This window comes from Cylas formicarius, unplaced genomic scaffold, assembly GCF_029955315.1.
Source record: "Cylas formicarius isolate icCylForm1 unplaced genomic scaffold, icCylForm1.1 PGA_scaffold_2__14_contigs__length_35257938, whole genome shotgun sequence".
NCBI lineage: Eukaryota > Metazoa > Arthropoda > Insecta > Coleoptera > Brentidae > Cylas > Cylas formicarius.
In genome coordinates, this window is record NW_026844319.1 from 32564583 (window position 1) to 32592580 (window position 27998).

Sequence of the window (27998 nt, forward strand, 5' to 3'; positions counted from 1 at the left end):
AGTCATTAAACCGTTAATCGCCGAAGAAACTGAAAATAGTATGGATTGGCCTGCCTGCAGTGCCGATATCAGATGAGAAAATTACATTTTTGACGTTTTCTTTTTTCTTTTTGAGGTTTGGTCCTCCCGCGAAAATCATGGTACACGTGAATAATTTTTTAGTACTCTCCGTTGTATTTTTGGGTAAGTTTTTATATTTTTTGCTTTTGTCTATTATTTAAAAATTATCCCAACATTGAAAATTTTTTGTTAATTGCATTTCTGTACCTTATGCGAGAGTAATAAAAAACGTTTCAGGTGTTAAATTTTGCATATCCTGCGAAAACGGACAAACCAAACAGGGATGTCTAATCAGGAACCTGGTGTGTTCCTGTGGGATAGGATGCGTTTCCGACTACAGATATGATACGATCCACGAATGCCAGAACGCACTTAGAGGTAACGAATCGCGCCTAGCGAACAACCAACTCAATGTCATTTTTTTTGTAGGTAAAAAGAAGGACATCTGCAAACTGAACAACCCCTGTCAACACGGAGGCACCTGCATACAAATTTCCCAGCAGCCTGGTTACAAATGTAGATGCGAGGGCACCGGCTATTTTGGAATGAGATGCAACAGAGGTATACAGGGTATCTTTATAACTAAAAGTTAATCTAAGTTGGTAAATTTTTTCATATGAGCTTTGTGCTGGTTCTCGTGACATTTGGTAGATTTATTTGTTGTATCAAGAATCTAATATCCTTGATAACATTGATTTATTTTCCCCTAAAGACAACTTATCGATACTTTTAAAAAAATGGACATCCCAAAGTTTTTTTTCAAATTAAGCAATTAAAAAGGACAAAAAAATACTTTGATCAAATTCAGCAAATGAGCGTTTATATAATATAGATTAAAACTATGATCATAGGAAATTTTACTAATAAATTATATAAATACCGACGACACTCTATATATAGGTAGGTAGTACGTCACACTAACTGATCCTAAATTGGGTTAACGATCAGTTAAAGCTCAGCGCTCATACGCATCTCGAAATATGCCTACAGTTTGATATAATTCGAAAATCAAAATTATTTTGTTTGTGAAACGAGCGCGGTATCAAAACAGGAACTCGAGCCGACCGTTAAAAACAAAGGAAATTTTATATAGGCTTTAGATTTATTACATTTTGATATTCATGTTAAGGCCACACTATAGGTTATCGTCGCGGGAAGTCTTATTTTTAACGTTGTAAAAAACGGTCGCGTAAAAGGTAATTTCCAAATGAAAATAGCACTTAGGTTTTCCGAATAACACACACCTAAAGACAATTTTTCTAACTTTTGCCATTTATATGCACCGGTCAAGCTTGCGGAAAGCGTCACTTTGTGCATGGACATTCGGGCATTTCCGTTACGTTATTCGATCGGATGTTTTCGGTGCAATTTTGACGGTCGCACGTCACAGTGTATGTATTGCCGCGATTTTGCAAACCGATTAATATCGTCAAAATTAAAAAAATTCCAAGGACTGATTGCCATGACTGCAAAACACATGATTAAAACCTCTAATCTGATTGGTTGAAATTTGGAACAAATGCGATTCTAATGCATTAATGATAAAAAAGGTAAATATTTTTGTATTTTTCTAGATATTTTTTTTAAGAAAAAGTAAAATGACATTATTCATATAGTTCACATCCGATTATTTTATTTATTAAGAAATTCAAATTAGAAAAGTCAAGAAACATTGTTCTAGAAACTTTAAGAAGTATCTAATCCACACCCTGCAAGGACGCCAAGGATATATTTTTTAAAATTTTACATAAATAATGTTGATTCTAACTGGCAGTGTACCGAATTTCATAGGAAAGTTTCGGAAGTTATTAAGGTTATAACGAAAGAAATGTAACAACCTGTAGTTTTTTCCTAAGGATGTTTTTTCTGAAACTCCAAAAAATGCGATTCTAGTGCATTATTCATATAGTTGAAATCCGATTTTTTTTTAAGAAATTCAAAAAAGAAAAAGGTCAAGAATTCAACATTTTCCTAGAAACTTTGAAAAATATCTAATCTACACAGTGCACGGACGCCATTGATAAATTTTTTAAAATTCTAAATAAATAATGTTGATTCTAATTGGCAGTGTACCAAATTTGATAGGAAAGTTTCAGAAGTTATTAAGGTTATAACAACCTGAAGTTTTTTCCTAAGGATATTTATTCTAAAACTCCAGAAAATGCGATTCTAGTGCATGAATTATAAAAAAGTAAATATTTTTGTATTTTTCTAGATATTTAAAAAAAATGACAATGACATTATTCATACAGTCGAAATCCCATTTTTTTTAAAGGAATTCAAATAATAAAAGGGCCAAGAAATTAACATTGTCCTAGAAACTTTGAAAAATATCTAATCCACAAATTTCATAGGAAAGTTTCGGAAGTTATTATGGTTATAACGAAAGAAATGTAACAACCTGAAGTTTTTTCCTACGATTTTTTTTTATGAAACGCCAAAATGTGATTCTTGTTCATGAATCATAAAAAAGGAAATATTTTTGTATTTGTAAAAAGGTCAAGAATTCAACATTGGCTTAGAAGCTTTAAATAATATCTAGTTCGCACCCTACATGGACGCCACTGAATTTTTTTTAAATTCTACATAAACAATGTTATCGATGCTAATTGGTCGTGTACCAAATTCAGAAAATGAAACGCCCTGTATACTAACCGTACTTTTATATTTCAGCATGCCCGGTGCCGGGAGCTGGCAGGATAGGCGACATCTTCCCTTACGAGTGCATCGTAATATGATACCGGCCCCGTTGTTCTCCATTATGTTTTACAATAAAACACAGTCTTACATAATGGTTTCACTTTATTCCTTTTAAAATTAAAACAACGTTTACAAATAGGGCGATAATCCACATTCATTAATTTGTATGTAGTTTTCCTTTGTTATCCTTAAATGAAAAAAAAAAAACTGCATCACAGTACCCACACCCAGCGATCGCTCTGCTATTCTCACCCCACCATACGATTTGTTTAAAAATTCAATTAACCGATAAATAAATAAGTCGGCCAAGGCTCGATAGAAAAACGACTATACTATCACAGTGGGGGTCCAACAATATACAAAAAAAAAGAACGGCATTTTTAATTTTTTAGGCCACTTTAAGCTATCGTCACCGCCAACGAATGGCGACACAATTCCGAAACCTCTTCGTTTTAGAAAATCCTTACCTCTACGAACATTAGAATATTCAATTTTATAGCACACGTTTGCGGGCAAAGTTTTGCCGTTAATCATTGGACATAGTCCCTTAAAAACGCGACATATACAGAACGGTCATTTTTTTTATTTATTGCAAAAAATCGCATTTTTTTTTATTCGAAGTAATTAACATTTTCATCCGATTTTCGCCCCAATAAAAATGTATTTACGAATAAACAATAAAAAAAAACTGAACAATGACTATCAATATCAATAAACTAATAACTTTTTAACGGCTTGAAAATCGACTCAAATGTTACCCAGTTTATCCGCCGTCCTGCATGATTTTCGCGTTTTCACAAAAAAAAGTCAAAACAAGATTCACTTCCAGCGCGTTTTCTCACAATCACAAGCGACACGTAATTATCATTAGAGCCCATTATGAAAAACAAAAAAATACGCCGAGCTTTGGAAACATGCGCGCATCGTTATCGGTTCGCCGCGGGTACTGTAGGACACATTAATCGCTATATAGTTTCAGCTAAATATGATAAAAATACTCGCCGGATGATAGCAACATTTTTGATCCGACTTTTGCGTCAAAAAAATCACACTAAAAACCCTCAATCGAACCGAAAATATAACGGAAAAACCTTACGGTGTATACACATGATTTTCCCACTCGTACCGATGCAGTCTTCTCTAGTTTACCTCCCGTTCATATTTTTGTAGTTTTTTTTTTAATCTAATAACATTTTTACCCTAGGAATAAATTCATTGTATTTAATATATTTGTCAATGGATTATCTGTTTTTTTTTTGGATTTTTATTTCTTCAAGCGGCTGTTTAAATTTACACATACTTTTTTTTTACTCTTACGTCCTTTTAGTTCCGGACCGAACCTGTCATTATACTCGCCGTGATGAAAATGAAAAAAAAAAATTAACAGGTGGGGGCCTCTTCTTTTCAAAATTTCCGTTAAAAAAAATTACTCATCTGCGACCCGAAAAAGTATTATAATTGGGATTTACTCTCTAAATAAGACTTAATAAAAAATACACTATATACTTTGCGATTTCGTTTGTTGTTGTTTCTTTTTACTTTCCAAAGACAAAATCGTAGGTTAGTGGGCCTGGAAAAAAATCTCTACGGGTTTGGGTGCTTTTTTTTTTCAATTATTCCGGCACCGCCCCCACCAGGCGACGGGTCCTCGCTTCAGCTAGGAAGCCCTTGGTGTCGGGCCCTTTCGGTTGACGGATCGCGATCAGTTTCGGACCGGTGTCGTCCAATGAGATCGTCCTCAGCCTGCTAATCAGTCTTTCGGGTCTCGCTTGCACGTCGCTACAATAAAACCAAAATAACCCTCAGCCACCCGATAGAGATTAAAAATAGTTTCTGATGACGATATATATCAGGAACTTGCCTTATTAAAAGGAGAGGAAAACATGCAAAATACACAAAAAAAATTTTTTTCTAATTCATTTCAATATTCATTTTTCGCCCGCAATTATGGAAGTTACCTGCCAATAATACTCAGTTGCAGTAGGTATTAAAGGACAGAACATTAGAGACGCACTCTCAAAGGTTTTAGTAATAATATATATTTTTTAAACTTCGGGATTCCTCCTGGGTCGGTTTTTGTTGACTCGAACTTTCTAACGTTTCGCCAATCATTATGTTGGCTTCTTCTGCTTGAGCGGGCGGAGCTAAATTAGAGGCATAAACACCGTCTCGGATGAATGATTCCCATATTGGTGACAGGTGGAGGCCTGTCTTAGTCTTAAGGCTCTTTCATGTTCTTTGAACCTAGTTGATATTTTACGTCCAGTGTATTCTCGAGTGTCGTATATGCATGGAACGCTGTAAACTCCTGACATCTCAAATTTTATCTTTGACGAATAGAAGATTTTGAAAGATTTTTGTACAAGTCCTTTGATATGTGGTCAGTGATGTTTTCAATGTAAGGAAGGACAGCAGTGGCAAATGAGGGATTGCTTCGCTGAGATAGATAGATACGGGTCCGTAAACAAGAGAGTTGATAACCGATGATTTCTTAGGCCGGATGGTCATGTGGCATTAAGTATTGGTCTGTGTACGTAGGTTTTCTGTAAACAGAATGACCCAATGTTAGGTCTGATTTTCTATTGATAAGAATATCTAAGAATGTTATGTTATAAACGTGTATATAGTTTAAATGTCTAGGGAAATGTACTAGGGATTCTTGACCATGAAGCCAAATAACAAAAGTATCATCGACGTAGCGTTTCCATCATTTTGGTTTTATATGAAACGTCTCGAGAGCTTTCTCCTCAAAGGCTTCCATAAATATATTCGCTGGATGGCTGGTGATAGTGGAGAACCCATAGTTGTTCCTGACGTTTGTTCAAAAATTCATAAGAAAAATATATTTTTCAATTAAGGTAAGAAGGTTTGGTTGCAGATTTTTGGATTTTAATATATCTGAAATGATGGTGAGACTTTCAAGAATAGACACATAAGTAAAGAGGGTTTCTATGTCGAAACTAACCAATATATATATATATATATATATATATATATATATATATATATATATATATATATATATATATATATATATATATATATATATATATATATATATATATATATATATATATATATATATATATATATATATATATATATATATATATATATATATATATATATATATATATATATATATATATATATATTTATTTTTTTTTTTTTCACGTATTGATTCACGGATGGAAAAATGTGATGACACTATATTCCGGGATATCATCCGTTCGCTTGTTGAACTCCGACTGGAATCCTGCAGACGTTTCGCCAAAATCTCACTTGACATCTTCAATGCTCGCGCTCCGAAAACACTTCCGAGTGTTCGATCCACAGATGCTCCAGACGTAAAACAGTTTACACACTGTTTTTTTAATTGCATATAAATTCAGCACTTCCAAAAGTCGCGCTTTTTCCTAACTGAATATTCCTGATTTCAGTTTTTGAACTCGATGAGGCTTTGCGTAGCAGACGGCTGTGATAGTTTGCATGACAATAACACTGTTATTGGGAATATTTGTTAAGATTATTTTGAAACTAATTTTCAAAAAGTACGGCACTTGTATCCGCATCATAATCCAAGCTAGAATCCTTAGTATCATTTGCAGGCAACAGCAAGCAGTTTGGGACAAATCCGTCTGTGTGTTTCCATTACTACTTGCCTTTTGTCTATTTTACGGCACCTAAATCTCCTATGGAGCGTGGCACGGCTTATATTTATATTGGTTTCACCTTCTTCTAGCTTCTGTTTCAGTTTATCCAAGGTAGGACCAACTTCGCTTTGATAAAGACAATACCTTTTCCGTATTCTTGGCGTTTGTTGTTACTTTTAAAGCCTCTTGTTGAATAAGTAATTTACTGATTACAGTTTCGTACACATTTTTCACAACCTGTTTTGCCGACAAATGATTTCGAAATGCACAGTAAAAACGCTTTACTCAACACTGCCACAAATGGTCAAGAGTCAAGTGTGTCATAATGACGCAACGGTGACGTAACACAACTAAATAAATAAATAAATATAAATTTCATTGTGTTTTTAAAATAAATATAAATAAATAAATATATTTATATAAATTAAATTAAAATAAAATAAAAAAAAAATAAATTAAAATAAATATAAATGAATAAATATATTTTTATATATGATATATTAAGGTTGTGATGTTCTGATGAGCTTGGAATTTTTACCAATTTCAAGCAGCATTAAGCTGTCTACTTGTTGATGATCTCGCGATTATAAAAGCTGCCAATTTTTGAATAAATAAACGAAGGTTTCAGTCTACTTAAAATGTAAAGTAAATTATTACACCATAACTGTGACATGACACGCGTGTCGCAGCTAACACACGAGCTCATTTTTTGTGACACATTTTTTAAGATAAAAAAAATTCATAATTCAGTGACCACCGTTGGTTATTATTAGAATACATTTTTTTGGTTTTTGTATTTTAAAAATTGTAAATATTCCTTTTTTTTTTAGTTTTTACTTTAGTGATGTGTGACATTTTTCAAAAATTTTACAGCTCAAAACGTTGGCCACCACTAGACTGGCACCAATTATATATATATATATATATATATATATATATATATATATATATATATATATATATATATATATATATATATATATATATATATATATATATATATATATATATATATATATATATATATATATATATACATAAGACTTGTCGAGCTCCCTTTAACAATGTCGTCGATAATATCTACCCCTTTTTGAGGTTAAAATTGTATGTTAACGTTTACTTATCGAAAGAGATATTCATGATTGACCTTAAAATAAATGACATTAAAACAATGACCGACTTATAAGTGACGAATTAAACCAAAAATCGTTCTTTTAGATTCGAATTTCGCATTTTCTGTCAAAAATGACGTTCACTGATTATACGCGACTGTCATTTCGATAATTATTATTAATAACTGGGCACTTACGTCACTTTGACGACGTTGCAAGCGGACGATTTGCCGCTCCGGTGGTTGGTGACCAGGACGAATTCGACGGTGTCGCCGACGTTCAGCGTGACGTTGTCCTTCACTTCGGTCATGTGGAAAAACAGTTTCTTGCCCTCCTCGACCTCGTACGCGAGGAAACCGAAGTGACCTTTGATGGCGTCGACGGTGGCGCGCAGTTTTTTCCTCACCGCGACGATGTTGGCCGCCCGCTGCGTGGAATCGATTTGAAAGTGAACCTGATCGCCCACTGAAAAACACACCGCCCAATCGGTTGAAGATTCGTACGCGAATTCCCTGCATTTCTTCAATTTGCTTCCACAGAATAAGTTTTTCTACGGTAAATCTCGACGTCTGGGACCAAATGACAAAAATATTCGATATAGCAAAATAGCTAGGCAGAGATATGGAGATCTTTCAGCGTGACAAGAAAGTAGAGATTTGCACGACTACATTTTGAATTATGTTATTTTTTGGGTCGATTGGATGACGATATTCGAAAAATGATTAACCTAGGCTAACCTAACTTTTGTAGAAAGAAAAACAATACAAAAATTTAAAGAATAAGTAGTGTGATTTTGGCTATTTTTCGATTTTAGTTGTTCTAACCCGAAAAAACTTTTGCTTTAAAACAGTACGAAGAAACAGTTTAATAACCATCCGTAGGGCAATTTGAAATGTCTCATTTATGCATACTGATTACTCAGAAAATATACAACTTAATCTTTCTGAAATATATGATTTTAAAAGTTTTTTTTTTAAGTAAAATCTTTTAAATAAATTTAAAAATAAAATAAATAAAACGTGTTGACCTACTCAAAAAGTATAAGATAGAGGGGAAGGCTCCCATTAGTGGCAATGTTAAAAAGCGTACGGGAGTTTGAACGTACGGGAGAAAAACGGAAAACGTGCGGGACGTACGGTTCAATTCAATTTAATTCAATTACTTTACACCGTCATGACAGTACTTTAGTACTTGGACACAAGTACTAGATGGCGTCCGTAACAGTATACGCGACCTTCCCCTCTATCTTATACTCTTTGGGCCTACTATTGTACACAGTCTGCATTTTTGGTATTTTAAAATCCTCACTTTAACCATATAACACGTTTAAAGCATAAAGAGAATTAAATAACATGGATATTCAAACTTCAACAAGTTAAAAAAAATAGAAAAACGCGATTCCCATGTACGCCATATTAGTGATGACCTAGGATTGACGACTTTGGCTGAGAAATGTCAACGTCAAGGCCTCAAAGCCTCGGGCCTGGCTCGGGCGCATCTCGCATTTCGCCGCACGGAGTTGGTGGAAAAGTGCAAACCGGAAATAAGCGATACATATCAACAATGAAGATACATTTTAAATTCCCTAAAGTTTAAATTCGTCGTCGCGTTTGATGAACCCGGACAATTTGATGAATTTAAAAATGTGACAATATTTATTATTATTTATCAATTTATATAATTGCTACGGTTGACGTTTCGCCAATCCTCCTGTTGGCGTCTTCAGAGCTCGATTGAAGCTGTTATATATTGTTTGAAGGGGGAGGAGCCAAAGGAGGGACTTGAATATTTTCTCGGATGATTGGTTCCCTTATGGAGAAAGGTAAAGATCTCGAACGGAATTTTGTATTTGGCGTATCGAAGACAAGACAAGACGTTTTTTAAGAACTTTCGATATGTGGTCGGTGAATTTTAAAATTTAAGGAAGGGTAACAGTTAAAAGTATGGGTGAAATGTACTGGGTTCAGTGGCTCGGCTCAGTAAACGAGAGAGTTGATAACCGATAATTTTTGGGCCGGATGGTGATGTGAAAATGCATTAAGGATCGGCCGATCGAACCGTGTGGATAGGTTTTCTGTAAACAGAATGACGTTTAAGTGGCTAAGAAAAGTTTGGAGGGATTCTTAACCATGGGGCCAATATAGAAGCTTGGTATTTTCTTTGAGAATATGTTGAGGAACAAATGGTTCTGGCGAAGTCAGCAAAAGACGCAACAAGATTTGTAAATACCTTCTTTTTAAATTTCAAAATTTCAAAATGAAAAAATAAACTAATTTTTTTTTAATGTGTGAGTTTTCCTCTAACTAATCTCGACTCAATGGGTTTTGATTATTAATTATTAAAACTTATTGGGTCAATTGCTATTTGTAGGTTATATTTCCGATTTTAATATTTAGAAATAATAATTTAACAACTGAAACAACCATATAAACTGATTGACAAATCCGATCGTTCCAATCCTAGAGGACAGGTGACGTCGAACTAATATCTCATATCTGGCTCACCTTGCAGCAGTTCCCTTTTGTTGATCAGACCCATGATGCCGAATTCGTACTCCGCCGATTTCTCCTCCGGATCCTCCGTCCTAATTTTGATCAGTCCCGAGTACTCGGTCTGGTCCGGATTGACGGACCGCAGTGGGCGCACGACCACGCCCTCTAGGACGTCTCCGTTGACCGCGGGCAACTCGATCGTACCCTTCGGTATCACCTTGACGTTTTCGGCGGACGAGCACGAACCGGAATTGCCCCGGGTGCCCAAATTGTACTCAACCTCCTGGCCGAGCTCGAGACCGTTCGAATCGCCCTCGAAGTTGCTAAAGTGGAAAAACACCTCTTTGTCGTGCTGAACGGTCTCGATGAAACCGAAACCGTCCTTAAGGGCGGCGACGAAACCCTGATACACCTGACCGCTGTTCCTGTGCTTCACGCCGTTCGTCTGGATCGCAGCGGACTGGGTGATCTGGATGTTGACCGCCACGTACTCCTTCGTCCTTTTCATTTGATTGATGTCAAACCTAACCTGCGACGCACGACGAAGACGGGTCAGACCAAACGGTCGGGGGATGGGATGAGCCACAGCGTTCGGAATGAAGATATTACGAGCACATTAGGTTTTTTTAAATTGAAATATCCCTTTAAAACAAACTGCCCAACTAACGCATTTACAGCTTTTTACAAAACTTCTGGATTCCTCTTGCGTCGGTTTTTGCTTAGGTGAAAGTTTCAGTCAAGCTCTGAAGAAGCCAACAGGATGATTGGCGAAACGTCAGCAATTTCGACTAAGCAAAAACCGAAGCAGGAGGAATCCAGAAATATACACATACCGGATGACACAAGAGAGTGGGACCACTCCATAACTTTTAAACGGCTTGTGATAGCGATTTGGAAGGTTAATATAGCCTGAATGTAAAGTTTTTTGACAATATGTAGTCAGTTGCACTTCCGGTTTGGGCGCAAACGACAGTAACTTTCGAATTTTAAATGGCACAACCTATATATTTTGCATTTCTGCATTCAGGAGATTATTCTACAAAGGATAGAACGATTTTTCTCTTCTTTTAATTTTGAAAATTGTGTCAACATTTGTTGAGGTTTTATTTTCTAACAGATTTTCAAAATATTGTGTTGAATTATCCCAAAAAGTGACAGCTTTGAAAAAAAATATTTTATTCTGTTGTTCTTCTGAGTTTCCGATAAAAAGTGCTTGTAGCTTATGACGTACGTAAGTATTGTATGTTAGTTTTTGACTGTATCCTCGTATTCCAAGCGCATACCAAGTTTTTACCATAATAAAACACTTTCAACAAAAAATTCGCAGAAGAAACTCTCCCTTAAATTTAATTTTTTTTAAAATACTAATCTGTTTTCTCTTTCAACTGCATGAGAGTTTCTTTTTTAATCTTAGCGACTTAATAATGAATAGTAAGTAATATTTTGTTTTTATAAAAATGTATTTACTTATTGTTTTTCCTTCCTGTGAACTGATTTTATAACGCATTTCGAAAATGTTCAATGTGTTAAAATTTTGCAAAAAAAGTACCGGTTTTAAAAAGTTTTTGTTCCCACTAGGGTGCCATTTGAAAAAACCGGGTTATCCCAAAAAAATAAAAGTTCATTATATTAAATGCTATTTGCCATTAGACAAGTAGAGAAAAGTTTCATTACACAATTTTTTCCGTGATCAGATGAGCCAGTAAATAGTATTTATGATCGTCACAGCTTCCTAGACACATTTTCAAAAATAAAATAAAATAAAAATTAAAGATCCTGCGTAGGACGATCTCTTGAATCCAAAAATCAAAAAAAAAAAAAAATAATTTGTGCCATTTAAAATTCGAAAGTTACTCTTATTTCCGCTCAAACCGGAAGGACAACCATTGACTACAAATTGTCAAAAAATTGAACATTCAGCCTATATTAACCCTTCCAAATTTCAAATTGTGTTACCACTTTCGTGTGTCACCCGGTCGGTATCATTGGGATCATACCTACAAAAGGTGAGGATGGATTAACAAGGCCCTCCTCAAAAATTAACCAATTTTTTTTTCGTTATTATAATTATAAATTCTGTTTATTTGTACATTTTCAGCCCTTTGCGTAATACCAGGTGTAAAAGGAACCGCTTAAAAATTCTTTTAAAAAAAGCTATTTTATATTATTAGGAACGAATCGTCTAATCAGTAGCATTTCTTTTTATTAAATACTTTTTAATAAATAATTATAATTATTATAACTTTATAAATAAGGGAGAGTGGGGCACGATGCCCAGCAGCTTCGCCAAAATTTGGGTAAATTTAGTTAAAAGCCTCAAAAAATAATAAAAAGCTTAAGTGGGCCGCTTTGCCCCACCATCCCCTATACTAATAAATATAGTAAGGTGACCGGAGCTTCCCTAATTAAAAAATGGGACAAATAAGAGATGGTGCTGGCCACATCGCTTTGCAATTGAGGATCCGGAAATGGCACCACTATGAATCAAAAGTCCCTTTGACTTTTTCACTTAAGTAGCTATACTGATATTCTTGGTGATATTTAAAAAAATTGGTCCGGCCTCATGCGCCCGTAAATATCGGAATCCGAACTCAGTGGGGCGTGGCAGCTGTTACGTACTTTGTCCCCGATGCGGGGCAGATGCTTGACGTCGCAATCTTTCGCGTAAAACGAAATAGTTTTCTTAGTCCCGTTGAACGTGTACCCTATGAGCCCCGGTTCATTCGTTTCCCCGCCGTAAGCGTTCTGACTCTTGCTAGGGCTCCGGTTCAACCAATTGGTCATCGGGATCTCTTTCGCTATGACCCCTGAGAGATCGTTCTCGACCCTGACCTCAAACTGTACCGTGCCGGGTGGTAACCTGTTGTAAAACGACACCGTCATTCCTTTCTATAATGACATCTTGTCAGAATATGATAGCCTAAAATATCCGGCGTTGATCCACATTAGCCCGATAGTTAATTATTACATAAGCGAAAGAGTTCGCCAAACTTCAAGCCATATTGTTACTAGATACATAGAGGTTTTGATTATGCACTTTTGAAGCAATTGAAAATGTGTGAAGGTCACCGTTTAAAAATAAAATGGTGCAAAATGCAGGTTAGTATAGTGTAGTGAGACCATAGATATATAATCAGCTTTACTTTACTAAATATACGGTTACAAAATGTCTTGTTCCTTTCGAAAATCGATGAAATCGAATTTTTCAAAAGTATCTGGGCTAGTATCAAAATTTTATATCTCGGTAACGGTAGGTCCTATGGGGTCGCCGTTGCTACAGAAATGATCAACGTCGAAAAAAAAAAGTTTTGTCTGTTTGTCCGTTCTCAGTTCTCCGTTCTCGTCTTTTGGTTTTTCCTGAATAACTTTCGAACCGTTGGAACTACAAAATTAAAATCTGCCTTCTTTTTAACCCTCTACGAGGCATATAAGCTGATACGAAATGGCTTTGATCCGACACCGGTATCCATCTTTTTTTTGCGATTTTCGAATGTTTTTTGGATCTTGCTATGAAACACGATGTGTCCGGGGGGGGGGGGGGGGGGGCTGGGAAGTATTCTAAAAAAATAAAAATCGCGTGTGCAAGGGTCTACAAATCATTTTTCGAAAACTATTTACGACACCAAAAAAATTCTTAAACCAGAAGAAGCGGAAGACGCGGCTTTATAAACTTTTATTCTTGACAATTTTTCAAAAATATATGCGCCGCAAATTCAGAAAATCCGATTGGCAAAATTCTTTAACCAGCAAACGGGGAAGATTCAGTGCAATAACATTTATTTTGGGCATTTTTTCGATTATATACAGGATTTTCAAATTATAGGCAAAAATCTAAAAGACCTAGGTGTCATAGGCCGCATCAAGAGCTACAAGATTAGTATTTGCGGTTTTCGGGTATCACATACGCTGCTCGGGATATTTGAAAAAATCCATATTGAAATTGGAATTTCGGGGGCTGTCCAGACGCGATGATGTCATTGATTATTACGTCGTATTGTATGGTTTCAGAAAAAACTTATTTTCTCGAAAACCTTTTACTATTTTCAAAAAATTCTTGAACCAGGACGCGTGGAAAATCCAACCTCTACTTCGAACAATGATTGTATCATATACAGGGTGTGTTGTTTACGGGCAAAAAATCTAAAATATCCTAAAAATTTACGTTTTTGTGGGAAAATTATCGGCGATAAATGAGAAACCGTTAAGGATGGAATAATTTTATTTGAATAGTATCGTAAACTATGTCAGGTTTCGTCAATTATACGGGGCGCGAGATGTTGGAAAAAATATCATTCGACAACGCAATTATTTGCGCAAATTTTAATATATGCCGATGTTTGCCGAAACTTTGAAGTTCGACGAGATGTGAAGGACGTTTTATACAGGGTGCATGCGCATTTAAATTACATCGATCCGCAGGAGCACGATAGAAAAACAATGCGTCCCTGTACCACGCGAAGCTCTTTGCTTTTATAATAAAAAGCTGCATCGCGCTACGCGCTGCGAACTTGCCCCGCCCATTTTTCGAAATCAATCTTGTTAATATTATATTATATCGCATTACATTAAGGCCCCTCTTTTTATTTTCTCCCACCTTACGTCGTTACCATAGTAACGATTCGTCCTTTGTGCCTATATGCGCAACAACAGCAATTTTACTAACGACTTATGCGGCATCTCTTAGTTGACCGTCTGTGCCATAATTCCTACCGATTCTTGATAGAAGGTCAAAAAAAAACATGCACCATTTTTGGGTGTTATATAGTGAAAATCTTACAGTGTCGCTTTTTAAAACCGTGAATTACACTGTGTTTAATTTTGACATTTTATTTAAAAATATCTAAAGGCCAAATATCTCTTCCGGTGTGCTCTAATTAGAATCTTTAGCATTTAGAAGAAGCGGATTAGATTAGATCAGATTTGGGATACGGGGTGGTAATTTGAAAGTTTAACTGACGTAATAACAGGCGGATCGAGGAGATATTGTTCTATTCGGTTCAATTAAGTTTAGGTTGAAAAACTGCATTATAACATTGATCAAAATTAACGAAATGGAAAAATTATAAGTTGTTAGAACTTTGGAAACGTCCCTCGTAAAAGGTTGGCTGGATTGGAACGAAATATTACACTATAAAATGGCCAATATAACGGAATTAACTCAATTATATTGTTTTTTCTAACCGCTTGCTATAAACTACAATCATATATAGTTCTTCTGAACATTTGGTTAGTTCCATAAGAGATAATATTTTAATATTTTACACTTGCCGTAGCCCGGTTGGGAGTTTTTGTATTTTTAAACTCGGTAAACTCATTCCAGTTGGTGTCTGTGCGCGTTCGAGTTGAAGTCTTTGTGTACGCGCATAACGATAAATTTATGGAACTAATTTTATTCTTTTCAAAATTAATTTTATGTTGAAAAACCATTTCATAAATAATTATTTTTGAGATTTTTATGGTTTTCTCTACTTTCACTCACCACTTCATTCGGATCGCGCTCTGTCTGTTCTCCTTCTGCGACGAATAATTGGCGATCTGGTCTTGCACGACGGTGAACTCGAACTCGTCGCCGGCTTGCAGCTCGTTCGTTTTGTTCACGTCGAGTATCTCGTTGAAGTGGAAAAACAGTCTCGGTTCCCGGTCGACGCACTTCAGAAACCCGAAACCGTCCTTGAGAGACGCGACCACGCCCTGTTCCCGTTTCTCGCCTGATGCCTGGAAACTCTCGTCGAGCAGCACGATGTGGGTGGCCCGGTCCAGTGCGTCCCTCCTATCGGTGGCTATTTGAAATTTCACCCAATCTCCGTACCTAAACCGAATTTCGATTAAAAATACGATATAATTAGAAAAGTTTTGGGGAACGAAATAGGTGCCTTGTTTCATGATATATTTACCCACCTGCAGCGTGAATTTGAACAAAATTCTGAGTAACTTTTATTATCATTTATAATCATGATAAATTTAATTTTTTCTGCTAAAAAACATAACTTTACTAAAATATTTTTGCGTAAATACGATAGGTACAGTCGAAACTCTATATAGCGAAATTGAAGGGAATGCTATTTTTTTCATTTTAAAAGAGTTTTTGTTACAAATAGGCACTTTAAAAATAACAATACTCATATGTGTTTCGTAATATTTAATTATTTTTATATCATCATTTTATATAAATTTTTAACAACTACATTTAATGCTTCAAATCATGGGTTATTTTCGTTTGAATTTTTTTAGTCTGCCAATATGTATCTCGTACTTGGGCTTGTATTTTCACCATTTCTTCGAGAGGGGCATCTTCCCCATGATACATAAAAAATTTCTCTAGCAGCTTAACTGAATATAGGGCTTGTTAATTGGTTGGTGGTGGTCCCAGATCAACTTCTTCATCTTCTTCTTCCTCTTGGTGCTCTTCCTCACCATTTCTTGCTTGTTGTAATGTGGCTTCCTCTGTCAAGTCTGCTATTGTAGGCAAATGCTGATCTATCACCGTAAAATCTTGCAACTCCTCAAACGTAATTTTTGTTTGAAACCGCTTTATCCATTCCCTTAGTGGCTCATCATCTTCCAAGTCCCGGTAATAAGTCCTGTATGACGATAGGAGTGTTGGATTGTTTTTGCTGTCAGCTCTTTCTAAGCTTTACTAATAAAGAAATGCCAATTCTATATTCCGTAGATTTGGAATATGGGGATGTGCCGGGCAGTTATCTAAGAGAAGTAATATTTTCCTCCCCTTTAATTCTGCATCCCATTTCCGTACGTCCTCTTCAAAAATTTGCGATGTGCCCTTTTTTCTTTCGCTATAGAAAGTGAAAAATTCGCTATACAGAGTGGATTAATACATAGCTTTGTATGGAGACCTAATAGTACAACAAATTTTGTTCGTTATACGGAGTTTTATGTTATACAAAGTTTCGCTATAGGGAGTTTTCACTGTATTTCAAAATTTTCTAGGGGTCAGCTAACACATTTGTTTAAATAACTAATACGTGACTTCGATCGCAAGTCAAGCACGGTTTTTCAAAAAATAAAATTTCCGAGAAAAAATTTAGCGACGTTTTTTCGTTTACTAGCCCGGCTGCATAACTGACATTACTTGCTCTTAGATTTGAATGAATAAAGATTGTTCCTCGCGTTCCACGGAAAAAAGATTTTTGTTTTTCCACTTTTTAGGGTGGATTTTCAAAACGAGGAACAATCTGTATCCACTCAAATATACTGATGCTTAGAGGGTTATAGCAAAAATGTAGGGTTGCCTAAAAAAAAGTTTTTACTTACCATCAAGGTCCCGTATTAGATATACCAACAAATGCATTACCCAACCCCGGAAAATTTTTGAAATATCACTTATGCGGTGTTTTTCAACAAAAATAAATCAAATTTAATGTTTTTCAAAGTACGGGAAACAGATCATAGGGAACATTAACAAAAAACATCAAATCAATTTATCAATTTCCAGAATGGTGAAAAATGTCAAATGCAAACCATGCATAATAATAACTTTTTAACCACTAGGCAAACATACAGGTTTGTTACAGTTTTAAAATAAAGCAAGTCACATTTTTTCAACCGGTTTTTAAAATAATTAGCAACCAACCAAGACGATATTAAAAAAAATTATGCTTGTCCTTTCAGATATTTTCTTATTGCCAAAGGTTTAAATTTTATTGGTTGATATTTGTGAAAAAGAAATTTGACCTAGACCTTGACCACATACCATGGATGTATGTCGATCTTATTACTTAATTTTCGGGTAAAAATGAAACCGTTTGCAAGAAGTCGGAGGCCTACCTGAGGGTGAAGTCGCCCATCTGATCCTTCTCGCTAAACGAAATTTCCCTGATTTCCTTCGAGTCTGCCACCTTATAGGTGATTCGGCCCGGCAAGGGCTCGTTGCTCGTCCTCAGATTCTTGTCGATCGCCTTGGTCACCTGACCTTTAAGGATGTCCGGCTTGAGGTCTTCGAATATAACGGTCCCCGGTGGAAGTTTGGTTATATTACACGCAACTTCCTTCCCCTAGAAATCGTGTTTTTATTTTTTTTGGTTATAGACAAGTCTCTAATATTTAGAGATTACATGATTACCATTGGTGCATATTAACGATTTTTGACCAATTTAGTTGATATAGTTGGGAAAATGGTTTTACCGTGCTTAGATCGTGAAATACACTGTTACGATTGAATCTACGTACAATTTGTGCAACAATTGCTTCTATACTTCTTATGAATTGATTGTCGGATCTCCTTCTGTAATAATGTTATTAAAGAAGACTTACGTTGCGGGTTTGAATGGTGTATTCCACGTCGTCGCCCAAACGGAGTTCCTCTTTGGTTTTGGCTTCGGAAAAATGAAAAAATATCTCTTTGACCACATCCGCGCGTTCGATGAATCCGAAACTGTCCTTTAACGAGCAGACGACTCCCTGATATTTAACCGGATGCTTTGGATTCTCTAAGCGGACGTGGCAAGCGCCCAAGTTACCCCTGCAAATACTTTCTTTGTCCATTTGCGGGCGCTAATTTATACGCAATATCACTACTTTATTCGGAAGATTCTATTTTTATTGTTCATTGTCGATTTGTTTCTTTTTTTGTTTGTAAAGGATTGAGAAAACGGAAATCCAATTTTTTTTCGTCGTTGATCAAATCACCCTTTTTCGAAATTTATTTTCCATTCGGATTATAATGAGAGGTTACACAAATAAATGGAAATTTAGTTTAACTCCCGCTCGAAGGACCAAATTGGGTGAGGGCTGGTGAACTGTGAAAAGAACTAAAGAACCAATGATGTCAAGCTGTTACCTTTTACCCCATAAAAAACCCCATTTCACCTACATAAAGAACGATAAAGCATCAACTGTTTCTCCGTAAACATTTTTTGTAAACACCCTTCGTAAAAAATTATACTTCCGAAGTAGTTTAACATTTTTTCCGCCAGGGGCCTCATATATAAACTAATCCCAAAGAAATAACGACCACTTCTGTAATTACTCTATAACTTCCCACAAAGTAAAACTAGAGCATTCTAAAAAAACGTTAACCTTTAAAATAAAACAAATATTTTCTTAATTTTTGAACCAACTAAAGACTAATTACAAAAAAACTAAAGAATTGAATTTCGAGATTTAAAAAATTTAACGTATTTCTTCTAAATAATCAATTGCTCTAATAATGCGAGTAACGTCTTCGGGTCATAGATTCAATTAAATTTATAATTATATCCCTCTTGATGTTACGTCGCTCCTCCTGGAGCATGCCTTCAAGTTGCTCTAAATTTCGGTAGTGTTGTAAATTTTTCATCCCTCTTTTAAGAAAATCCCAGATGTGTTCAATAGGAATAAGGTTTGGAGAGTTTGCTGGTTACTATCCTGGCAGTGGCAAATGAGCAAAGAAATACAGCCCCAGGCCATCAAAAAAGGTTTCTGTAATATTTTGATCATGATCTCGTTCACCTCTTCGTCTCCAAGCCCACACGTGTACATCGTTGTGGATAAACTGTGGGTAAACAATAAGTGTCCCCACTGAGCTCTTCAGTGTGCTCAGGTCAACTGCGATCTCACAGCTCTAACTCTGGACCGCATACCAGCTGCGTGGAGTCTGTTCAGTACTGTTTGTGTGGATATTCCCCTTCTTGCGGCATTAAAATGAAGACCAACAATTATCTGCTCCCTTCTCAACAAATCACGGTCTTCACGTGCTTTTTCTTTGAGAATAAAGTCTTCTTGTAACTATGCCAAACTCTCGATATCTGCTCATGAGCCTAGATATTACTGAATGATTGGTTTGAAATCTTCGGGCGATACTTCTAGTAGAAAAAACTTGATATAAGGTAACTACTCTTGCTATTTCTATTTCATTTAAATGTCTTCTGGTGAAAGCCTTTTTTTTTTACTAAAAATAATTATTTTATTATATCTATAATTTTGTCTTTGAAAAACAAAATTTATACAAAAACTTGATAGTGCGTCTATATTGTAAATGTAAAAAAAGTGGTCTTTATTTCGTTTTGACTAGTTTTGGTTAGTTTGTACGGTCTCCTCCACAACCAAAAAAAAAAATCTCGCCTCCTCCAACTTCCCCAAAGTTTACCTATTATTGGTGGCAATCTGAAAGCTGACCCTATCGCCGGATCTGAGCACGACGTTTCCCTCCACATCGTCTTTGGTGTACGGTAAAAAGAAGCACTCGCCCCTGTTTTCGTAGCTAATCCTGCCCATCGTGTCTCCCCCCGAGCCCTCGCCCCTGACCTCTGTCGTAACGGTTCCCGTCACCCGCTCCTCGCTCATCACCTACAACAAACGCACCTTACAAATTTCCACCAGGGACCAAAATCAGAGGCGACTCGTCGCCCTTTATTGCGATTAATTTTCTTTGCAGATTCAAGATTTTCGGAGTATTAAAGACACTTACGACTTCCGGAGCTATTTTCGTGACCGCGCTCGCGATCGGTTTGCCTGTACGTCGATCGTAAGTCATTTCGAATTCGACCGGATCGCCGATCTTCAAATGCTCGATGGTACCGCTGAACTGGCTGAAGTGGAAGAAGAGACGCGCCTGCCGCTCGCAGCACTGGATGAATCCGTAGGAATGCTACCGATACAAAAAAACCAACCCGCTATTACGTGACGAGAAATAGTATTAGACTCATTAAAGAAAAAATATAAGAATAAATAAGTGTGGAGCGACACAAATAGCTGCGTTTTTGATTAATCATTGATTAACAGTTAACCCATGAAAAAGATGTGCACGAGAATCTAGAGGTTAAAGCCAGAATCGCTATAGCAGTTTTCTCAAAGTGAAGCAATTCTTTTGTAATAAATATATTAGGTGATATCGTATCGTTCTAATTTGGTTTGTATTCTTAAATGGAATAAAACCATGAGCCCCGAAAATGACGAGAAAATCGTGGAGAGAGCATATATCGAAGAAAATCGGCATCCTTTGAGGATATTCTCAGGACTGATGACATACACCCTGATAAAACTGAAAACAAGCACAAGACGAGAACAATTTACAGTAGCTATCACCAATCTTCAATGCGAAGAGGCAGATGAAGTAGAATAATCAGTAATGATGTACGATTAAAAGAATATAAAGATATTTAGTCCAATTTTACCACAAGGAGATACTACTTTCCATGATTGTATTAGAATTAGGGTAGATTTTATCAAAATTGGTGAAGAAAATGAAACAAAAGCCTTTTAGTTGGATTAAGAACGCGGCAGGAGAAATTTTTAATTACTATTCTTACATAAGTTAACCATGAACTTTTTTATGACAGCCTGAAATGTGTTAAAGGGAAATTGCGATTTTCTTTCTTGTTTCGTTTGTCTACCTTATTTGACTTACTTATTATGTATTGCATATTTTTGGTTCTCTCTTTTTTTTTTTAGTTTTTACTGTCTTGTAATTGACTTTGTTTAAATAATAATTAAAATACATATTAATACAATTAAAATATAAAAAGATTTTAGCAAAAATTTTTCTTCTGCAAAATAAATATTTCACGAGATCACCACATAGAATTTAGTTTAAATTTCATGTTTGGAGCTTTGTTAATAATACAGACTTTTTTTTGCGTTTGATAAATCCTCACCAGTAACTTTTCAATGATACCCGTTTCTCTGGTTCCCAAATTCGAATTAGACGACTCGTTGTTATAGCTGCTGCTACTGGTGTTACCGTTGGATACTGCGGAGAATAGGTTGGACGAAGTGCTGTTGATCGAACCATCGCCTGAGCTGAAACCCGCGAAAGCAAAATGCAAAGTGACGCCCGTGCTGCACGCCCATAAACGTGTTTTACCTATTAAACACGTTGTTGGTGTCCAGCGTGAATGTGCCTATGGGCGGAAAGGCGCGAGTACTGGCGTGCGTTGCACTTGCCGACCCATAGAGGCCGTTACTGTAAGACAACTGTGAAGCGGTCGTCTTATCTTGCAGCAGCGGGAATTCCTGGCCGAACCGCGAATTTGAAGTTGATCGATTGAAGTTGAATGGTTGAGATGATTTACCTGACGTATTATAAACAGTCGTTGAAAAATGAAAATGACGAAGTTCTAAAAATGTGAAATTAAAAATTTTTTTAAAAATACTTGGGTATTTTATAAGATCTATCGCTAAAAATGATTTTGTCCTTTGCTCTCTACGCCAGCATCATCCTTTCGTCCTGCCTAACAGGTCGTCAATGCGGAATGCTTTTAATAGTACTAATAATACCAAAAATTGAATAACTGAAAAGTTGCGGGCCCATATCAGGAAGTGTGGAAAACATACAGTGGTGAAAAAAAGTATGGAAACTTCTAATAACGTTTATATCATTAATTCTTGAAGTACGCTAGAGCATTTTAATTGCTATGCCAATGCCATGTCTTTTTATCAAGTTTCTTTTTGCAATGAGGGATTTGTGATTGGAGATAAGTACAGAAACTTTTTATAATTAGTGTTCTAAAGAGATTTTCGATGGTAATTTCAACAGAACAATGATACCACCTAGCGAAAGAAAGGTTGGACACAAAAAATAACTGTCTAATTGCCAAATCTGAACTCCTTTGAACATACTTGCATCGGCGTATCCTAATACATTCCAATGTTAAATATCCACAAGACCATCTTAGATTCTCGAGGCCATGCTAGAACAATAGAAGTTCCCATACTTTTATTTGAAATTTCGTTAAAATTTCAAAATAGAAATCCGAAGGAAAAAATTATTTGCTTAATGGGGTTTACTCTTTTAAAAAACTTTATAATTATTTTATTATTTTTCCACTACTGTATACTAATTTATCTGTTTTTTTGGTTTTCAAAAAATGTTATCATGAATTTGGTACAGTTTTAAGTTGGCCAAGTAGTTTATAGCTAATAGTATCTTGGGGAAGTATTCAGTGTGTATAGCCTTTTTTCGATCTGCGAGGTGTGTAGTGAAAACTGTATTTAGTGTCTTATTGGGATGTCCTATAACGTTGTATTTGTTATGACGATAAATACTATATCTATATATACAAAAAAATTAACTAGCCAAAAGTTCACTTTTACTTGCGATAGAAAATTGCAACCTACCTTGCTTATATTTAGAATATATAGTTTTTATGTCAAACTTTTTCGGAAAACAGGAAAAATGTTTTTTACTTTGTTTGTGACATTGGAGCAGGAGGTTAAAAACTAAACAATCTAATGAACTCTTCGCCTTTGAACGTTTTTTCTAGTTTTTTAAATGATTTTTTTATTTATAACCCACTCTAAAGAAATTTAAGCGAAGTATAATCATAATATGGCAATATGTACATAAAAACAAAATTAATAACTAATAATAACATTGATACTTTTAAAATATTAATATCTGCGATGTTGAAGTAACCAGATTCTGAGTCATGTGATCCTGTTTCGTTGTCAATACCGGTTTTTCTTTTATTAGAAAAAGGTTAGTGGACAAAATACCATATTATATTTAAATATATACGTTAAAAAAAAACAGGTCAGCCGTTGTGATACGTTAAAGCTAAAGTTGAAAATTGGCCATCTTTTTTTGCATTCTAAATTGCGTTAAAAGGTCGCCATAAACTCCCAACGATGATTCTGCATATTTCTTAAAGCCCTCGTTGTATTTCCATTACGTCAAAGCTTAAGTAACTTAATAAAATAATAACACTTGATAAAATTTGAAATCGGTGCCTATTAATTTGTGGCTATCACTGAAAAATGTCCACAATAAACGGCACTAGTGGCGCCTCGCAGTGGGAGTTTAAACAACTCGAATCACTGGCGAATACACATAAACAATTAAATCAACTATATAGGGTAAAAAAGGTAATATAAGCCAAAAAATTAGTCAAAAATGCGCATTTCATAGAAGATGCGGGAGCATTAGTGAATGTTTTTGAGTTCGTAATGCTACGTTACAGTGCGGCAAACGGAAACAGCAAACTATGCGATATAAACATGATCGTGTTTATCGAACACAAAGTTCAACGTAAACGGTTTCAAGGTCGCGCCGCGGAACTTAACAAATTGTCTTTTGCGACGTGCCTTTTGCGTCCTTTTAATTAAAAGCGACAACTTTGTTGCTCTATCACCAAACTTATCTATATTCCTTAGACGTAGTACCGGGTAGTAGTAAGAGTTTAAATAACCCCACTTTTAAAACGAGGGACGTTGAAACACTCGTGCTGATGGGAATAAAATAAAAAAGTGGCGTAAATGAATCGAACAGACGATTGAAACAAAGAATGTGGGAAGCTTTAGAGTCCCTTATTTATTAAGTCATCAACTGCATATCCAACTCATATAATTATAATCATGTGTAATTGTTATTGTATTTATCTAAAAACTCCCTGTAAGAAACACAGTATATATGGATCGCAGAGGAATAATTGCTAATTCAAGCAGTCCCATATTGTTTAGACTAGATTTTTAAAAATTATTTCGCGCGTTTTTGATAAATAAATGGCTCATATTTTGTTTGTTCGCACTGACGTCATCGGTTTATTAACATTCCGCTGCCAGGTAATGGACCTAAATTTGTTTGACATTAATATTACATATAATTTAATGTAACGTAATTCTTTCAGTTTTTTAGGTAGAATCGCTTTAATTTTTTCCGGAACTTAATAAAATCTATTGCGCATGTGCATGTGTATTATAAAAGTGCGAACGGCATTTTCATGAGTATGATTCAAATTTCAAATCGCTAAAGGAAACCCACAGATATAAACAACGGTGTTGCAAATAGTTGAATTGCCACATTGCCAAGCAAAAAAATTACCTTATTGAAAAACTTCTTCTATACCTAGAAAATGCATACATGCGTACGGCTTTAATACATTTAACATTTACGTTATATGGGATTTTTCCTGAATTAAAACCATTCCATTCCCAATACCATAAAATTATAGTCAGACATAACTAAACTTTAAATATTAAGCCAGAAATATTGCTTGTAACAAATTCTTATAACAATAATTATATTATTGACATTATTCAAGTTGTGGACTTTTGTACAGCGGACATTCATGAAACATCAATAAGACTAAAACACCCGTTTTCACCGCTTGCAATTCGACATAAGGGTGAATTTGTTTTTCTAAAAGACAAAAACAAGATATTACAGACCTTTCTACTCTGTGGTGTTGTCGAGTCAATGAAAATATTATTAATAGGATTTCTATAATTTGATTTGAATGATAAAAATTCCATATCACACTAGAGAAATTTATTTGACTAAAAACAAGAGAATTGGATAAAAAAAAAGTTGATTTGACATTTGGCAGGATCTCGTATCTATGTAACACATAACCTAACATTTGAAAGGAGCTGCTCGCAATCATAAAGCTATAAATTAGGACGTGGACCTTGGAGACACATTTTGAATATGATAATGATATGTGAAATTAATTTTATTGCGTTCAAAACAAACTATTTTCGTCACAGAATTTTACCAATCTCTCTAAGCCACTTTGAATCTTTATAATATCAGTTCAATCTTGAACGCTTTTAAATATTTTTAAATAGTCTACATAAAGTAAAAATGTATTTTGACCCATAAAGTTTTTATTAATAAAATAAACCCCGCAAAAAAAGCAGAAAAGTGAGCAGTTTAGGGGAAACATGTGCTTAAAAAAAAGGCAGACCAAGTCAAGTGTGTCAATTTGTCAGAACCAAAACTTGAAACTTACTATACCTGAAAATGTTAAACATTTACGGGAAAAAAAAGATTAAAATTAATTACATTTAAATTAGTAGATTTTGACTTACCGTTACTGGTCAGAGATTTAAAATCAATGATGGGGTCCTGATTCATTGTATCGGGGGGCGGCTGGAATGTCTTCCACTGAGGATTGCTGGACATATTTCTATACAGTACAATGATTTAATATATTATGTCTTCTTGTCACTTCTTATCGTTTTTCTTTTAAGTGTAGTGGATATCACAGAATGGTTAACCGGTATTTCTCAAATACCCGACGAAATACAGTCAATGCTTGCGTGAGTGTACGTGTGTATGTGTTTGTGTGTTGTAGATGTGTATATGGCAGCCGATAAAAATTTAAAAAATGATCGCTCACGTTAGTTAAATCAATCGAATTCACAAGGTACACGAGTTCCCAGTACTTAGACCATAATAATAATTAGGGGATCAGTTGGACAAAGCAAAAAAGTAAAGTTCCCACGTAAAGTCATAAAAAAAAAACAATTCACAGTCACTCAAAATTTGTTAGTTTTCGTTTAATATGCGGGTTGTATATGTTGTTGAAACGGAAAAATTAAATAAAAATCCTCAGATGTCTTCAATGCGTGCTGCTTGCGTATTGTGCCGTAATGCTCAAAAATTTCTTGTCCATAGAAGGCTGATGGTTACTGGTTGGGACTAGTAGTAATCTGGTTTACTTCGAATTTTCTTCTGGGCTAAATTTTGAAGTTGTTAGTTACACAAGCTGTAAACAAAGAGATATTGGTTAGGGCGACCACAAGTAAAAGAAATTGAAAAAATGAAGTCAACTAATTACCAGCAATCAATCGGTCAACATTTTTTTTTACCATGTCCACCTGCAGAAATTTTTTTCACTTGTACAGTTTTTGTTAGTTTTGTTCCTCTGGCTAGTACATAATGTTCATGTTCCATGTTAAATACGTTATAGGTATCCAATTAGATTCAAAGTAATATGAAATAATAACAAATATAATTAAAAGTAATACTACAGCTACCAATTAAAACAAATTAAAAGGGGTCTATTTTTCATTAAATACCTAATTATTATGGAAATACACTAAGTAAAAAAAGTAAAGGAACAAAACATAATGACGCAAAACATAAAATCTCAATTATCAATCAATATTAATTTTGATTGGGATTTTAAATACTTTGTCACCTAATTAAAAATACATCTGATAATATTTTATTAATTTTGAGATAATATTTATCGTTTATATAATTAAAAACGGAAATAAACGAAGATTCAAATGGCATTCAAATTTATATGAATAAATCCAATCTGTCAGTAGGCCCTTCGAGACAATTGAACGCTTGAGTAAATAATGCAGAAATTTTACTGCAGCACCTCAAAATAACCCAGAACCAGAGTTCCGTGCGGTTCCCTTTCCCGAATATCAAGTTAAATTAACCGACAAACGGACCCTACATCCTTTCATAATAAATTAATGCGTCTACCTATCAAAGCAAGATCCTTCATTCTGATGAGCATCCTAGGTCTTTTTATTTTTGTACATTTAATAACCCCTCAAAAAACTTCTTCAAATTGCCGACAATATTTAGAAAAATTAATTTTATGGCTTTCGTTCCATAAAGATCCAATTTATTTTTAGATTTCTTAAGGAACCAAAGAATTTTGATGCTGTCACTTTTTAGACAAAAAATATATCGCCTGTTTATGTTTTGCTTTAAAATAGGTCAGAAAAAGGAAAAAAATACGGCAAAATATATTCATTTTTTGTTAGTTGATGATAAAAGATGTGGACTACATTTGAAGCACGGGTTTATTAGCAACGGTTAAATTATTGATTTTAGACCGAAATAAATAAAAATGTTGCGATATAATGAGAAAATGATCTAAAAACTACTTGGATATACAATTATATCCAGAATAGTAAAGTTTATCGAACAGTCTTCTGCCGGAGAAGACCCTGCTGCGTAGAAAACATCGGCACAAAAGAGAAAATAGTTGAGGGTTACAATGAAAAATTAAGGTGGATTATATCTACTTCGCATAATTCTATGAACTATGACTCTATTTAACAAAACAGAACAACTATTTGGCGGACAGTGTACGTACTTTTTCAATCGAATTTGGCGTATTTTTGGTAAAATTTGAAAAAAATTCAACTCACCACGACACAGCACAGCACTGACGACATGCCGCCATGTTTAATGTCAACATGGTCAAATAATATTCATGACAGAATCCTTTACGCTAGGATGAACTTGCTCAGCATTCCCAATGATGGATGTGACGTCACTTATTGCTTGACATATT

The 27998-nt window shown here is 35.1% G+C and overlaps 2 protein-coding genes across 3 annotated transcripts; one reads left to right on the plus strand and one right to left on the minus strand.

Moving 5' to 3' along the window:
• LOC132698858 (protein crumbs-like) lies at positions 1–3426 on the plus strand. The gene is made up of 4 exons (XM_060665208.1): positions 1–183; positions 298–438; positions 490–621; positions 2734–3426. The coding sequence occupies exons 1-4, from the start codon at positions 138–140 to the stop codon at positions 2796–2798; spliced, it is 384 nt and encodes a 127-aa protein (XP_060521191.1). The 5' UTR covers positions 1–137; the 3' UTR covers positions 2799–3426.
• On the minus strand, positions 2845–27983 carry LOC132698856 (cold shock domain-containing protein E1). Of its 2 annotated transcripts, none has more exons than XM_060665202.1 (13): positions 27853–27983; positions 25762–26441; positions 21818–22025; positions 21609–21753; positions 20423–20602; positions 20102–20301; positions 18289–18496; positions 17803–18029; positions 15497–15826; positions 12637–12877; positions 10030–10546; positions 7723–7990; positions 2845–4539 (listed from the first exon to the last, which is right to left on the minus strand). In XM_060665202.1, the coding sequence occupies exons 2-13, from the start codon at positions 25853–25855 to the stop codon at positions 4374–4376; spliced, it is 2784 nt and encodes a 927-aa protein (XP_060521185.1). In that variant the 5' UTR covers positions 25856–26441; positions 27853–27983; the 3' UTR covers positions 2845–4373. The 2 variants fall into 2 exon arrangements, with proteins under 2 accessions (XP_060521185.1, XP_060521186.1); XM_060665203.1 differs by having other exon boundaries at positions 27798–27883.
• Between the last annotated feature and the right edge of the window lie 15 nt (positions 27984–27998).